Source organism: Oncorhynchus mykiss, chromosome 11 (assembly GCF_057628025.1).
Source record: "Oncorhynchus mykiss isolate SJ-2025 chromosome 11, ASM5762802v1, whole genome shotgun sequence".
NCBI lineage: Eukaryota > Metazoa > Chordata > Actinopteri > Salmoniformes > Salmonidae > Oncorhynchus > Oncorhynchus mykiss.
In genome coordinates, this window is record NC_143032.1 from 66,316,547 (window position 1) to 66,329,818 (window position 13,272).

Below are 13,272 nucleotides of genomic sequence, written 5' to 3' on the forward strand. Positions count from 1 at the left end.
ATTTTCTCAGACTACTTTCCCCGCCCCTCCTCCAGCTGATGGCTGGCTGTAAATACCTTTGGTTGTCAGGAAGTGAACTAGTGTGTGTGCCAACTGGAAAATTAAGGGACAAAACACCTTCATGCAAAAATAACCGAATGAAATAATCGTGCCTTTGAGGGTATAGTAATTATATTTTCAAGGTAGCTAACTAGTTAGTTAAATCGTATTTCTTTCTAGCTCCTAAATTTAATAGCTAGCTATTTGCAACAAGCTAACGTTAGCTAGCTAACGTCAGAAGCAAGCTTAAGCCAGGTTTATTTTGAAAATGAAGTTGCTTGTTGTCGCATGTTCATTATCGAGTTGTTTGATTAACTAACTTCTAACATGAACTTACTCAAAATGCCTTGCTAATCAAGTATTTTACATTAGCTAGCAAGTTAGCCAGGCGTTTCTTGTTCCAGACAAGGTGGTTGCTTCATTGTTTATCCTTCCCAACTAAACTAACGTTAGCTACAGTTTGTTAGGCTAAGGAAACGGTAGTTGGCTAGCTAGAAAGTGCCCCATATTTCTCAACTAAAATAATAACTAGCTAGGTTAAGTTATTGGATGACATATTTGCTGCCACTGATCTAAGTAGAGTGTTTTTAAAGCAGCGATTGCATCATGATTTGATCGATATAGAAAACTGGAACGTATCAGCTTTGGACATGGAGAAGAAGCATGGAAGGAGTCAACCATGGGGGAAGTTAGTAAAAGTGGACACTCAATCTGAAGTATTGCTTGTCAACAGGGAATGCACTGTCGGGCGAAGAAAAGGTAAAATTACTATCCCACACAGTGACACTAATACATTCACTTCAACATATCGTGGAGTTGAGAAACTCAGCTACCATATTGTAGGCTAATTTATAAAAGATAGAGAAAGTAATGTGGTAGGACACTAGCTAACGATTATCTATAAACTGTAAATATTTTGTGAACTACCAAAACGCCCTGTTATCGATATTAATGATTATTGCTTGCACATTCATAATAACGTGTAAAAACTTAAGACGTAACACTTTTCATAAAATTGTGTTTTTATTTTTATAGTTGAACACTTAAGTAAATGTATGTGGCTTGTTTTGAGGAACTTGTTTATAAATGTCTTGATGTTTATTGACAGAAAATACCATATCCTAGACATGAGTCGGGCAGTGTCTGGGCTCTTTAATAAAACCAGTTAATTCAAGGCACAATACCCCCAGTCTTTAGTTCACCAAACTTAGACACCCTCTCTGATGATAACAAAGCCGTCTATTGAGAACATGTGTGCAGAATATTAAGTAGGCTAGTTTTTTGTATGGATTTTGACCAAGGAAAGGTTATATCTCCTAGGTTTCTGTCTGTGTCTCTGCTCTATTATATTGAGTTCCAGGAGTCTGCTTTCCGGTACAAAGAGACTGAGCCTAATGAGCTAGTCTGTTATGCAGTACCCACAATATGGTATAAAAGAAGAGAGGAATGCATCCACAATAAATCAGCATAGTCGGACAATCTCAATGTGGTATTTTCCAAGCTCAATCGTGACGATATCATCAGCCATGTGGCCATTGCCTAAATACTTGTTTTCCTGCTATTTTAAAATAGGTCATGAGTAGGCCCAAATTGTTTTTGTTTACAGTAACATGACGTAAACAAAATGCTTTTTTACACACAATATAGCACAAAAGCTCCACAACAGTAACCTACTGTATGACAACATCTAGTTTATTCAAGTCATGTTGAAAATAGTCATCTTTAACTATGTTGTACTTTTTTGGGGTGCATTTTATTAACTGTAAATAACTTTTTCTTTCACCAGGCTGTGATCTTTCCTTTCCTGCTAACAAACTAGTCTCGGGGGATCACTGTAAGATAGTGCAAGATAAGAGCTCAGGATTGGTGTGGCTGGAGGACACAAGGTATGAAGGGAGTCTTTTTTATTTTTTTCTAAGTACTTTATAGGCTCAAGGATAAACTGATCAATTATGTATGTTTAACAATACGATAATATGGTAATGTAGAGCATTTTTCTTAGTTAATTAGGCTAAATAGATTTTAAACTGTGTTTGTTTTATTGTTATAGGAAAATGTATTATGCAGATTGTATTTGTTTGTAATCCTGTTTATAGTGACTGATCAGTGTATTTCATGGTGGATTGAACAGACATCTGCCTGCCCAGCACTGCACATCACAGTGTAATCTTATTTTCAGTGTAAGCAACCAGCTGGCAAATTACACTAACCATCAATTAAAGAGGTTGTGTTTTACCATGCGCTAATAAGTCAGCAAGATGAAAGGCATTTTCTCTACACGCATTTCTCTAGTGTGCACACACTGCATTAAGGTGTCCGCATACATAGGTTCGGTTTGCTCCTAGCAGAACTTGGCTAGGCGGCGTGAACGTCTGTATTTCCTTAAAATACATTCTGTTGAGAAAAAGCGGCAATATTACTGTTTGTCCCTCATGAAACACCATAGCAACAAATACACTTCCTCAAAATAGTATGATTTAATCTAAGATAACTCAAGAAATCTGTAATTCATTTTGACATTTTTGCCAAAGAGGTCTTAGTCGTGCAATTTTACATCTAACTAAGATGTTTGGTGCAGTATTTCTCAAGTGAAACTGAAAACTAGTCTGTCGTTGAATGACAACAAACACTTTATTGAAGAATCCTACTGTTGACCTATCACAGAAGGGGGTCGACTTCGGCTACTGAAATTCAACAAGCCTTAAGAAAAAAAATGTGTGTGCTCAAACAGCCGGAAAAAAAACCTGCCAAATGCGTCCGAAAATCAAAAACGAAGAAAAACTTCACAAAATGTGGTCATAATATATGCACCAACCTTTTTGACTGGGAAGCATACGGTAAGCTTTAGGCTTTACATCATTGAGCAAAGTGGCAGCTCTTACTGTTTTGCTCCTGAATATTGTGGATGCTTTTCCAATAGAAAGATGGAATGTGACAGTGTAGTGTCTCAATAGTGTAGGGTAAGATTCCATCTCTATATATCCCATGAAGAGAAGCTACTATTTAACTGTTACTGTAGTAATAACTGCAGCAAAGTTTTTCTAGCCAGCCAAAACTGAGACACAGTCCTCTCTAGTCTTGGATTTCTTCCAAGGTTGCTGATTGAATACATTGAATACAATGACAGACCAGTGTTCTTGTTTTGTTTTTCACCCCTCTAGCACCAATGGTACAGTGATTAACATGTCTAAGCTGGTGAAGAAGCAGATTCATATGCTGCAGAATGGAGACGTCATCTACTTTGTGTACAGGAAAAACGAACCAGAGCAAAGTACGTTTTTTTTCTTATTTTGATTGGAGTGTTTGGCTCTCATTTTTGTAGCGGATTATACATTTTTAGTTAGGGCAAATTAAGTCTGATATTTTTAGGTGGAAATTACAAACTTTTTTAAAGCCTTTTTAAACCGCCAATACAATACAAGTTCGCATTTTCTGCAGAATTTTCTTGTAACAGCAGGGTGATGAAATTAAGATCCATCTGTAAGTGTATAAAGAAAGGCTGTAGAAAGAATATAACGTGTTCCTTATTTTCTTCAGAAGGTGTGTATAAATTAGTAGTGCATAGGGTTACAAAGTGAGGGTATGTGAATGACTGAAAATTCCAGTAACTTTGGTAAATTACCAGTAGTTTTGCAATCGTAGTATACTGCATATTGCACACCATTGTTAAGCATTGTCAAGGAAAGCATCTCACTGTACCATGTGCATGTGACCAATGAATGTTGATTTGATTTAGTGCATACAGGTCTTTTAGTCCACTTGTTTTCCTGTGACCCTTCTAGGGCTGCCAACTTGGTTATAAATGCATACTGTACACAGTGAACTTGCATAATGTGTCTAAACTGAGTTGGACCAGTCGGCCAAGAATGACCTCTCAAAATAAGAGTAATATTTTCCCTTTTTGGGGATATTTAACGAATTGTACTCAACAACAATAATTATAATAATAATACTTTGTGTGTCCCTTTTTGCGAAATTTGTCTTGCATCTCACCAAACAGCACAGCATCACCAATAGGTACATACATGCATACATAAATCACAAGCAATAACTACAGCAGACAACACATGTGGATACAGTTCATAATTCAGTTAGGGTTGAGCAGTTATTTAGTCAGTTGATTTATACTGGTGGATTTCTAGGCTCTGGCGGTTTTGAAAAGATGGACTCTGTATCAGCGGCCTGATGGTATGAGCTGGTACTACTCCTGGTTGAGTGGGTGTGTCAGATTGGTGGGAATTTTCACTCCTGCCCACCACTCTCTCCAAGAACAGCACTTGTTTTTTCTTCAGATGAACTCCACTGATTTTGTTTGACAGCTTTATTATTTGTTATTTTTTATTTGCTATGGATGGATATCTGCTTGTACCAGGCGTGAGAACACTGAACAATTGATGTGTAGAAATGGTTGATATTCTTTTACTGACCTGATATTTATTTAATCTTCACGAAATACAGTCATTGTTGTCCCTTTTTGTATGTCTGTGTGTTTGCAGTCTAGAAGAGTTTTCAGTCAATTATAGTTCCAAGATATTTGTATTGCTCAACTGATTCTATTTGTTTTGAGTCAATGTGGATGGGCCTGGTGTCGTCTTTTTATAGTTCTTAAGTTTGTAATTTCCTTGTTTTTTTTCATGAGTCTGTATTTTGTTTTCCAATTGAGCGAAGTATAACAATCTCTTGCTTCTACAGACCTTGCCTACATGTATCAGTCCATAAAACCAGAGAGGACATTCTCACAAGACACAATTGGTAAGTATAAAATAACCAAATCAATGTGTTATTTGATTGCTACCTCTTGACTTTGCATATTTTTCATGAAAAACATTTGTAGGGTGGTTTTAAGTGGCTTGTTTATTGCTTTCCACCCTTTCTCACCATGTCAGGGGGTGCCACCAGATGCTCAGTAATGCAGCAGAAAGCCCAGACCTGCCCTGTTACAGCAGCAGTATGTGTGTCTGTGGAGCCATTCCTTGTTGGACCTCCACGGGAGCAGCAGGCCTTGGATGAACCCCAGCCCTCCACCTCCTCCCACCTCCTCCACACAGTCTCCTCCTCTACAGCCTGTTCCTCTGCAGCCTCCCTCCTGCACTCCTCTGCCTTAGGTAGTCTTTCTATCTGGCCTGTGCTTCCTCTTTATGGTGCTCATTGAGAGGAAGCAGGGACTGGGAAGTAAATCTGTGTTTCACCCTCCTCCTCAAATTCTTCGACCGGTATAGCATGGTCTCCCCTTGATTGTGCCAGCTTTGTTCACTCTCCCTTACTTCTTTCAAAGGACAGCTCTTGCCGAATGATATTATGCCAGACTTTTATGATCACAACTACTTGTAAATCTTCCCATATTCAAGAACAGACACAGGTAACTGAATTTGCCCCAATCATATGGCCTTTTGATCATTCTCTGTTGTGCATCCTTTCTCCCTTACCCTGCTGCTGCTGAAGGCAAGGCTGGGCAGCACAACACTAACCTCTTCTGCTCAACAGACACACGACAGACTGAAGCCCAGAACCGAGTCACAATGTTGTATAAGGAGGAGGAGGGGGACATGGAGCCAGAGAGAAAAAGGAGGAAAACTGACAGTGCTGGTCAGTGCATTCAGTGTCATTACATTGTGGCATATTGACACTTAGTTGCTGACACTTGATCGTAACAGTGTTTCCCCCCTTTCCCTTCCTAGACAAGGACTATGATTTTGGACTGTCACATACTTCCAGTATTGCGGTGGTCGGCCCCAGCCCAGCTAAGGTTTTTCATATCGGGGATCTGTTTGGAAAAGCTGCTGTGGCTGTGACTGTGGAAGAAGCCAAGACTGACAAGATGGAGGAGTCCCTAACCTGTATTATCTGTCAGGACCTACTTCATGACTGTGTCAGGTAAAGCAAGACTCTACCTACTACTACATTAGAAAATAGGCCCACTCCTCTATTTCATTGCTTGTGGCTCCTCGCAGCAGATGAACATAGCAATGGTTCAATAAATATAATGTATCAAGAGTCGTATTAACACAACATTTTATAATTCCTAGTAATTCTAATTTTGTTCTATAAGAAAGAAAGGTGGCTCTACTGCGTGTTAATGGTATCTGCTCCCTGTGTGTCCCCCATGCAGCCTGCAGCCCTGTATGCACACCTTCTGTGCTGCGTGTTACTCTGGCTGGATGGAGCGCTCGTCTCTCTGCCCCACCTGTCGCTGCCCCGTAGAGAGGATCCGCAAGAACCACATCCTCAACAACCTGGTGGAGGCCTACCTTATCCAACACCCGGGTTTGTATTCAATCTGCCCGCCTCTACCCTTGTACCCCCATTAACACTATTGTGGATAGCGACCAGCTCTTCCCCCTGTTAAACTCGGTATTTGTGTCTACATCTGTGGACCCAAATAAAGCATGGAAATGTTGACCCTGTGTTGACCCTTTGTGTCCACAGAGAAGTGTCGCAGTGAGGAGGACCTGAAGAGCATGGACAGCCGGAACAAGATAACTCGGGACATGCTGCAGCCAAAGATTGAGCGTTCCTTCTCTGATGAAGAGGGCAGCTCTGATTATCTCTTTGAGCTCTCCGACAACGACAGTGACACCTCCGATATCGGGTCAGACAGAAGAGTAGCTGTGTGTATGACTGTGACCCTGTGTGTATGGTTGACCAAGAGTGTGTGGTTTGTTTTTCTCCCTCTAAAACATTCTTCTTCTTCCTGTTGTTGTTTCCACAGCCAGCCTGTTGTGATGTGCAGACAGTGTCCAGGCTACAGGAAGGAGGTCAGCCAGGTACTGTGGGCCACAGGGCTAGCCCATCTAGGACCAGCCCCACCAGCTCTTCTAGGACCAGCCCCACCAGCCCCTCTAGGACCAGCCCCACAAGCCCCTCTAGGACCAGCCCCACCAGCTCTTCTAGGACCAGCCCCACCAGCTCTTCTAGGACCAGCCCCACCAGCTCTTCTAGGACCAGCCCCACCAGCTCTTCTAGGACCAGCCCCACCAGCTCTTCTAGGACCAGCCCCACCAGCTCTTCTAGGACCAGTCCTACCAGCTCTTCTAGGACCAGCCCCACCAGCTCTTCTAGGACCAGCTCTTCTAGGACCAGTTCTACCAGCCCCTCTAGGACCAGCCCCACCAACTCCTGAGGACAGGCCAGGGAAACCCCCTGGGGCTGGGGGATCAACATTATCAACATGCTCTGATGTCCCCACTACAGGTACTGAACTATGTGTCCATCTGTTGGTAACGGCTTACATTTATATAATGCTTTTATTTCTAATATGTAAGTGTTTTATGTTGTGTTGGTTGATTAGTGCACTTACAGATCAAATTAATAATCAGTATGTTGTACTCGCCTGGACATAGAAATATGTGACAATGCTTGTAGCGTAATTGTTGGATCTGTAGATTCTGTAAGAATAATACAGTGCAGCCTTCAGGACCTTGACCCAGAGGACATGTCTCTCTGTGTCCTGTCCTTCTTCAGCTCCTCAGGATTACACCTGTCCTCCTCTGGGCAGCCATGTCATCTGCACCTGCTGCCTGCAGCCCATGCCAGACCGCCGCGCCGAGCTCATTGGCCAGCAACTCTCCGCTCAGCAATGTGAGTGGCCCGCAGGCCTGTCAGTCAATGTTAATGGACCAATGGCAAGAGTGCTTTGGTGCTTTGGTGCTGATGGGTGTGGTTCTTTGTGTTGGCTAGGTGTGGCGTGCCTGCGGCCCTTCTGTCACATGTACTGGGGCTGCCAGAGGATCGGCTGTCAGGGCTGCCTCGCACGTTTCAGTGGTGCGTCTCTGCTCTACTACTTCTAGATTTACTTTCAAAGTTTGTCACTAATATTTTCAACAGTAAATAAACATTCAAGGTTGATCGAAAAGGTAATGTAAGGTTAGGAGAATTGGTATCAAGTTGTAGTACTTGATCGCATATAAGGTTTGTTCATATTTAGTTTCATTGACCTTAGTAAATAAACAGGTAGAACCTTTGCTCTGGGCTGATTGATGCTTAGTTAAACCAGAGCTTCTGAGGGATTTCCGAGGTAACGCTATCTTTGTGGTTAGTTTATTATAAATAGTGGTGGAAATTTACCAAAATATTGCCTGTATTGTCCTTATGTCTTACACTTAATTTGTTATCACATTGCAGTATCATGTTTACCAGTATGAGACATATAATATCCATGTCTTTGTCCACAGAACTCAACCTTACAGACAAATGCCTGGACGGTGTTCTGAACAGCAATAACTATGAATCAGAGATCCTCCAGGTACTTCCTTTCTACTCTTCGGCTCTAACCATTGATCGGTCTGAACACCCAGAATCAGCATCTGCATTCTTTGGGCCGGTTTCCCAGACACAGATTAAGCTTAGTCCTGGACTTAAAAGCTATTTCAATGAAGATTCTTCATTGAGAGAATTTTTTAGTTCATGAATAGTCTAAATCTGTGTCTAGGAATTGGGAAACTGGTGCCTGGTTACATAACCCAGGTTAAGTGAATCTATTTATTTTGCATTTGTTTCTAACTTCTCTACTACAGCGACCACTAACGTCTAATATATAACCTGTCATCCTTCCACCTTATAGAGTTACTTGTCAGCCAGAGGGATGTCGTGGAGGGACATGCTACAGGAGGGTCTTCAGGGCCTGCAACAGGGAACCTTCTATCTGTCTGGTCAGTCTGACACTATCCTCTTCACCTCACATAAAACTTGAGATTGGAAGCGTTCCAGGTTGTCTTTTTTGCATTTACATTGCACATCTCCGAAAATTCCTACATCATATAAATGTGCTTCCTGAGACACCATATCCAGGTCTTTTATATCCGTATCTCTTGACTGCAAAAACGATGAGCTGCAATTCCACCTTTAAGCTTCCCATCTTGAACATGGTTCTCAGTCTTACTGACAGTGCAGAGCATCCTTCCAACTCACTTTGGGACGCACTAGTAACTATCTCTCCCTCTCTCTCTCCATGTTTTATATCTCAGATTATCGCATCAACAGTAACGCCATACTCTGTTTCTGCTGTGGCCTGCGAGCCTTCGGGGAGCTGGCCTACAAATACAGACAGAACATCCCTGCCTCGGCGCTTCCTGGTGAGCAGCCTCTAACTCAGCGGTTCCTAGACTAGGGGTCGCAACCCCATGCGGGGTTGCCTGATATGCAAATGGGGTCATGGGAGAATTTCCAAAATACGGAGGATTTTTTTATGTATACACTACTGGTCAAAGGTTTTAGAACACCTACTCATTCAAGGGTTTTTATTGGTACTATTTCCTACATTATAGAATAATAGTGAAGACATCAAAACTATGAAATGACACATGGAATCGTGTAGTAACCAAAAAAGTGTTAAACAAATTAAAAGTATATTTGAGATTCTTCAAACAGTCACCCTTTGCCTTGATGACAGATTTACACACTCTTGGCATTCTCTCAACTAGCTTCATGAGGTAGTCACCTGGAATCCATTTCAATTAACAGGTGTGCCTTGTTAAGTTAATTTGTGGAATTTCTTTCCTTCTTAATGCGTTTAGGCCAATCAGTTGTGTTGTGACAAGGTATGGGTGGTATACAGAAGATAGCCCCATTTGGTAAAATACCAAGTCCATATTATGGCAATAACAGCTCAAATAAGCAAAGAGAAATGACAGTCCATCATTACTTTAAGACATCAAGGTCAGTCAATACGGAGAATTTCAAGAACTATTGTTCGAGTGCAGTCGCAAACACCACCAAGCGCTATGATGAAACTGGCTCTCATGAGGACCGTCACAGGAAAGGAAGACCCAGAATTACCTCTGCTGCAGAAGATAAGTTCATTAGAGTTACCAGCCTCAGAAATTGCAGCCCAACTCAGAGTTCAAGTAACAGACACATCTCAACATCAACTGTTCATAGGAGACTGTGTGAGTCAGGCCTACATGGTCGAATTTCTGGAAAGAAACCGCTACTAAAGGACACCAATAAGAAGAAGAGACTTGGGCCTCTCGAGTGGCGCATAGCAGTGCTAGCAGTGCCACTAGAGATTCTCGGTTCGAGTCCAGTCTCTGTCGCAGCTGACCACAACCGGGAGACCCATGGGGCGGTGCACAATTGGCCCAGCATCGTCTGGGTTAGAGGAGGGTTTGCCCAGCAGGGATATCCTTGTCCCATCGCGCACTAGTGACTCCTGTGGCAGGCCGGGTGCAGTGCACGCTGACATGGTCGCCAGGAGTACGGTGTTTCCTCCGACACATTGGTGCGGCTGGATTTCGGGTTAAGTGGGCATTGTGTCAAGAAGCACATCGCTGCAACTCCCATACGGACTCGGGAGAGGCGAAGGTCGAGAGCAGTGTGTCCCCCGAAACACAACACAACCTAACCGAGCCGCGCTGCTCTCGACCTTCGCCTCTCCCGAGTCCGTATGGGAGTTGCAGCGATGAGACAGGACTGTAACTACTAATTGGATACCACGAAATTGGGGAGGAAAAAGAAGAACAAAGAAGAGACTTGCATGGGCCAAGAAACACAAGCAATGGATATTAGACCGGTGGAAATGTGTCCAAATTGGAGATTTCTGTTTCCAACCGCCGTGTCTTTGTGAGACCCAGTATGGGTGAACGGATGATGTCTGCATGTGTATTTCCCAACGTAAGGCATGGAGGAGGAGGCGTTATGGTGTTGGGGTGCTTTGCTGGTGACTCTGTCTGTGATTGATTTAGAATTCAAGGCACACTTAAGCAGCATGTCTCCCACAGCATTTTGCAGTGATACGCCATCCCATCTGGTTTGGTCTTAGTGGGACTATCATTTGTTTTTTAACAGGACAATGACCGAACACACCTCCGGGCTGTGTAAGGGCTATTTAACCAAGGAGACAGATTGTTCTGTCTCACGATTCCCGAGCATGAAACAGCACATGGGATGTTCAGTGTGCTTCATGGCTATATTGACGAAAAACAATCGAAGGATGGACTTTTGCACACTCCATCTATGGCGGGACGGCAGGCAGGCCTCTGCACTCTAGTTATGAGTATGTCTCCCTCTGCCTTATGGACGCATTGTATGATGCACCGAGAGCAACTGGCGGCAAAAGAGCTGAGCACAGACCTCAGAGATATACTGCAGCAGGTAACTTTGATTGTAAACCACATCAAACCACACACTGCGTGCATGCCTGTTTGCGAAACAATGTGGAGATACAGTGCCTTGCGAAAGTATTTGGCCCCCATGAACTTTGCGACCTTTTGCCACATTTCAGGCTTCAAACATAAAGATATAAAACTGTATTTTTTTGTGAAGAACCAACAACAAATGGGACACAATCATGAAGTGGAACGACATTTATTGGATATTTCAAACTTTTTTAACAAATCAAAAACTGAAAAATTGGGCGTGCAAAATTATTCAGCCCCTTTACTTTCAGTGCAGCAAACTCTCTCCAGAAGTTCAGTGAGGATCTCTGAATGATCCAATGTTGACCTAAATGACTAATGATGATAAATACAATCCACCTGTGTGTAATCAAGTCTCCGTATAAATGCACCTGCACTGTGATAGTCTCAGAGGTCTGTTAAAAGCGCAGAGAGCATCATGAAGAACAAGGAACACACCAGGCAGCTCCGAGATACTGTTGTGAAGAAGTTTAAAGCCGGATTTGGTTACAAAAAGATTTCCCAAGCTTTAAACATCCCAAGGAGCACTGTGCAAGCGATAATATTGAAATGGAAGGAGTATCAGACCACTGCAAATCTACCAAGACCTGGCCGTCCCTCTAAACTTTCAGCTCATACAAGGAGAAGACTGATCAGAGATGCAGCCAAGAGGCCCATGATCACTCTGGATAAACTGCAGAGATCTACAGCTGAGGTGGGAGACTCTGTCCATAGGACAACAATCAGTCGTATATTGCACAAATCTGGCCTTTATGGAAGAGTGGCAAGAAGAAAGACATTTCTTAAAGATATCCATAAAAAGTGTTGTTTAAAGTTTGCCACAAGCCACCTGGGAGACACACCAAACATGTGGAAGAAGGTGCTCTGATCAGATGAAACCAAAATTGAACTTTTTGGCAACAATGCAAAACGTTATGTTTGGCGTAAAAGCAACACAGCTGAACACACCATCCCCACTGTCAAACATGGTGGTGGCAGCATCATGGTTTGGGCCTGCTTTTCTTCAGCAGGGACAGGGAAGATGGTTAAAATTGATGGGAAGATGGATGGAGCCAAATACAGGACCATTCTGGAAGAAAACCTGATGGAGTCTGCAAAAGACCTGAGACTGGGACGGAGATTTGTCTTCCAACAAGACAATGATCCAAAACATAAAGCAAAATCTACAATGGAATGGTTCAAAAATAAACATATCCATGTCTTAGAATGGCTAAGTCAAAGTCCAGACCTGAATCCAATCGAGAATCTGTGGAAAGAACTGAAAACTGCTGTTCACAAATGCTCTCCATCCAACCTCACTGAGCTCGAGGTGTTTTGCAAGGAGGAATGGGAAAAAATGTCAGTCTCTCGATGTGCAAAACTGATAGAGACATACCCCAAGCGACTTACAGCTGTAATCGCAGCAAAAGGTGGCGCTACAAAGTATTAACTTAAGGGGGCTGAAAAATTTTGCACGCCCAATATTTCAGTTTTTGATTTATTAAAAAAGTTTGAAATATCCAATAAATGTCGTTCCACTTCATGATTGTGTCCCACTTGTTGTTGATTCTTCACAAAAAAATCCAGTTTTATATTTTTATGTTTGAAGCCTGAAATGTGGCAAAAGGTCGCAAAGTTCAAGGGGGCCGAATACTTTCGCAAGGCACTGTATGGGATCAGGGCATGACAATGTTATAATTCACACCGAGGCTTGGTGGTTATCGAGGGGGAGTGTTGGAAAGATTGTTTGCATTGAGAGAGGAACGGTTGACCTTCACAATGGATGTAAAAAATAATAATATATAAGACTTGGTTGACTTTCTGTGTAATGAAAATAAAAATGTCTCGTTGCCTATGTAACAGACATATTTGGGAAACTGAACGAACTTAATTCAAGAACGCTGGAGAAATACAAAAACATTCTACAGATGAGTGAAAAATGTTTTATTGGAGAGTCTTTCTAAAGCGAAACATGTCCCTTTCCATCGGCTGTGCATGTTTCTAACAGAAAATGGCATCAGTGACCACATTTACATTCACACTACTGTCCCATTATTATTCAGGATACTGAAGTATTCTGATTTTGAGTTGACACACAAACATCATAAACACCGATAAAGCT

At 42.3% G+C, this 13,272-nt stretch overlaps 1 protein-coding gene across 2 annotated transcripts in view; it reads left to right on the forward strand.

Moving 5' to 3' along the window:
- LOC110536224 (E3 ubiquitin-protein ligase CHFR) overlaps positions 1 to 13,272 on the forward strand; it is a 22,366-nt gene continuing 9,094 nt past the window's right edge. Inside the window, exons 1-16 of one of the 2 annotated variants that reach the window (XM_021621870.3) lie at positions 1 to 160; positions 664 to 798; positions 1,826 to 1,925; positions 3,201 to 3,310; positions 4,732 to 4,791; positions 4,926 to 5,144; positions 5,524 to 5,625; positions 5,718 to 5,913; positions 6,149 to 6,303; positions 6,466 to 6,628; positions 6,749 to 7,230; positions 7,501 to 7,617; positions 7,717 to 7,800; positions 8,211 to 8,281; positions 8,600 to 8,687; positions 9,003 to 9,110. In XM_021621870.3, the coding sequence (XP_021477545.3) occupies positions 690 to 798; positions 1,826 to 1,925; positions 3,201 to 3,310; positions 4,732 to 4,791; positions 4,926 to 5,144; positions 5,524 to 5,625; positions 5,718 to 5,913; positions 6,149 to 6,303; positions 6,466 to 6,628; positions 6,749 to 7,230; positions 7,501 to 7,617; positions 7,717 to 7,800; positions 8,211 to 8,281; positions 8,600 to 8,687; positions 9,003 to 9,110 (2,164 nt within the window). In that variant the 5' untranslated portion in view covers positions 1 to 160; positions 664 to 689. Of the gene's footprint in view, positions 183 to 663; positions 799 to 1,825; positions 1,926 to 3,200; positions 3,311 to 4,731; positions 4,792 to 4,925; positions 5,145 to 5,523; positions 5,626 to 5,717; positions 5,914 to 6,148; positions 6,304 to 6,465; positions 6,629 to 6,748; positions 7,231 to 7,500; positions 7,618 to 7,716; positions 7,801 to 8,210; positions 8,282 to 8,599; positions 8,688 to 9,002; positions 9,111 to 13,272 lie in introns of both variants that reach the window. The other variant, XM_021621871.3, reaches the window with a different exon arrangement.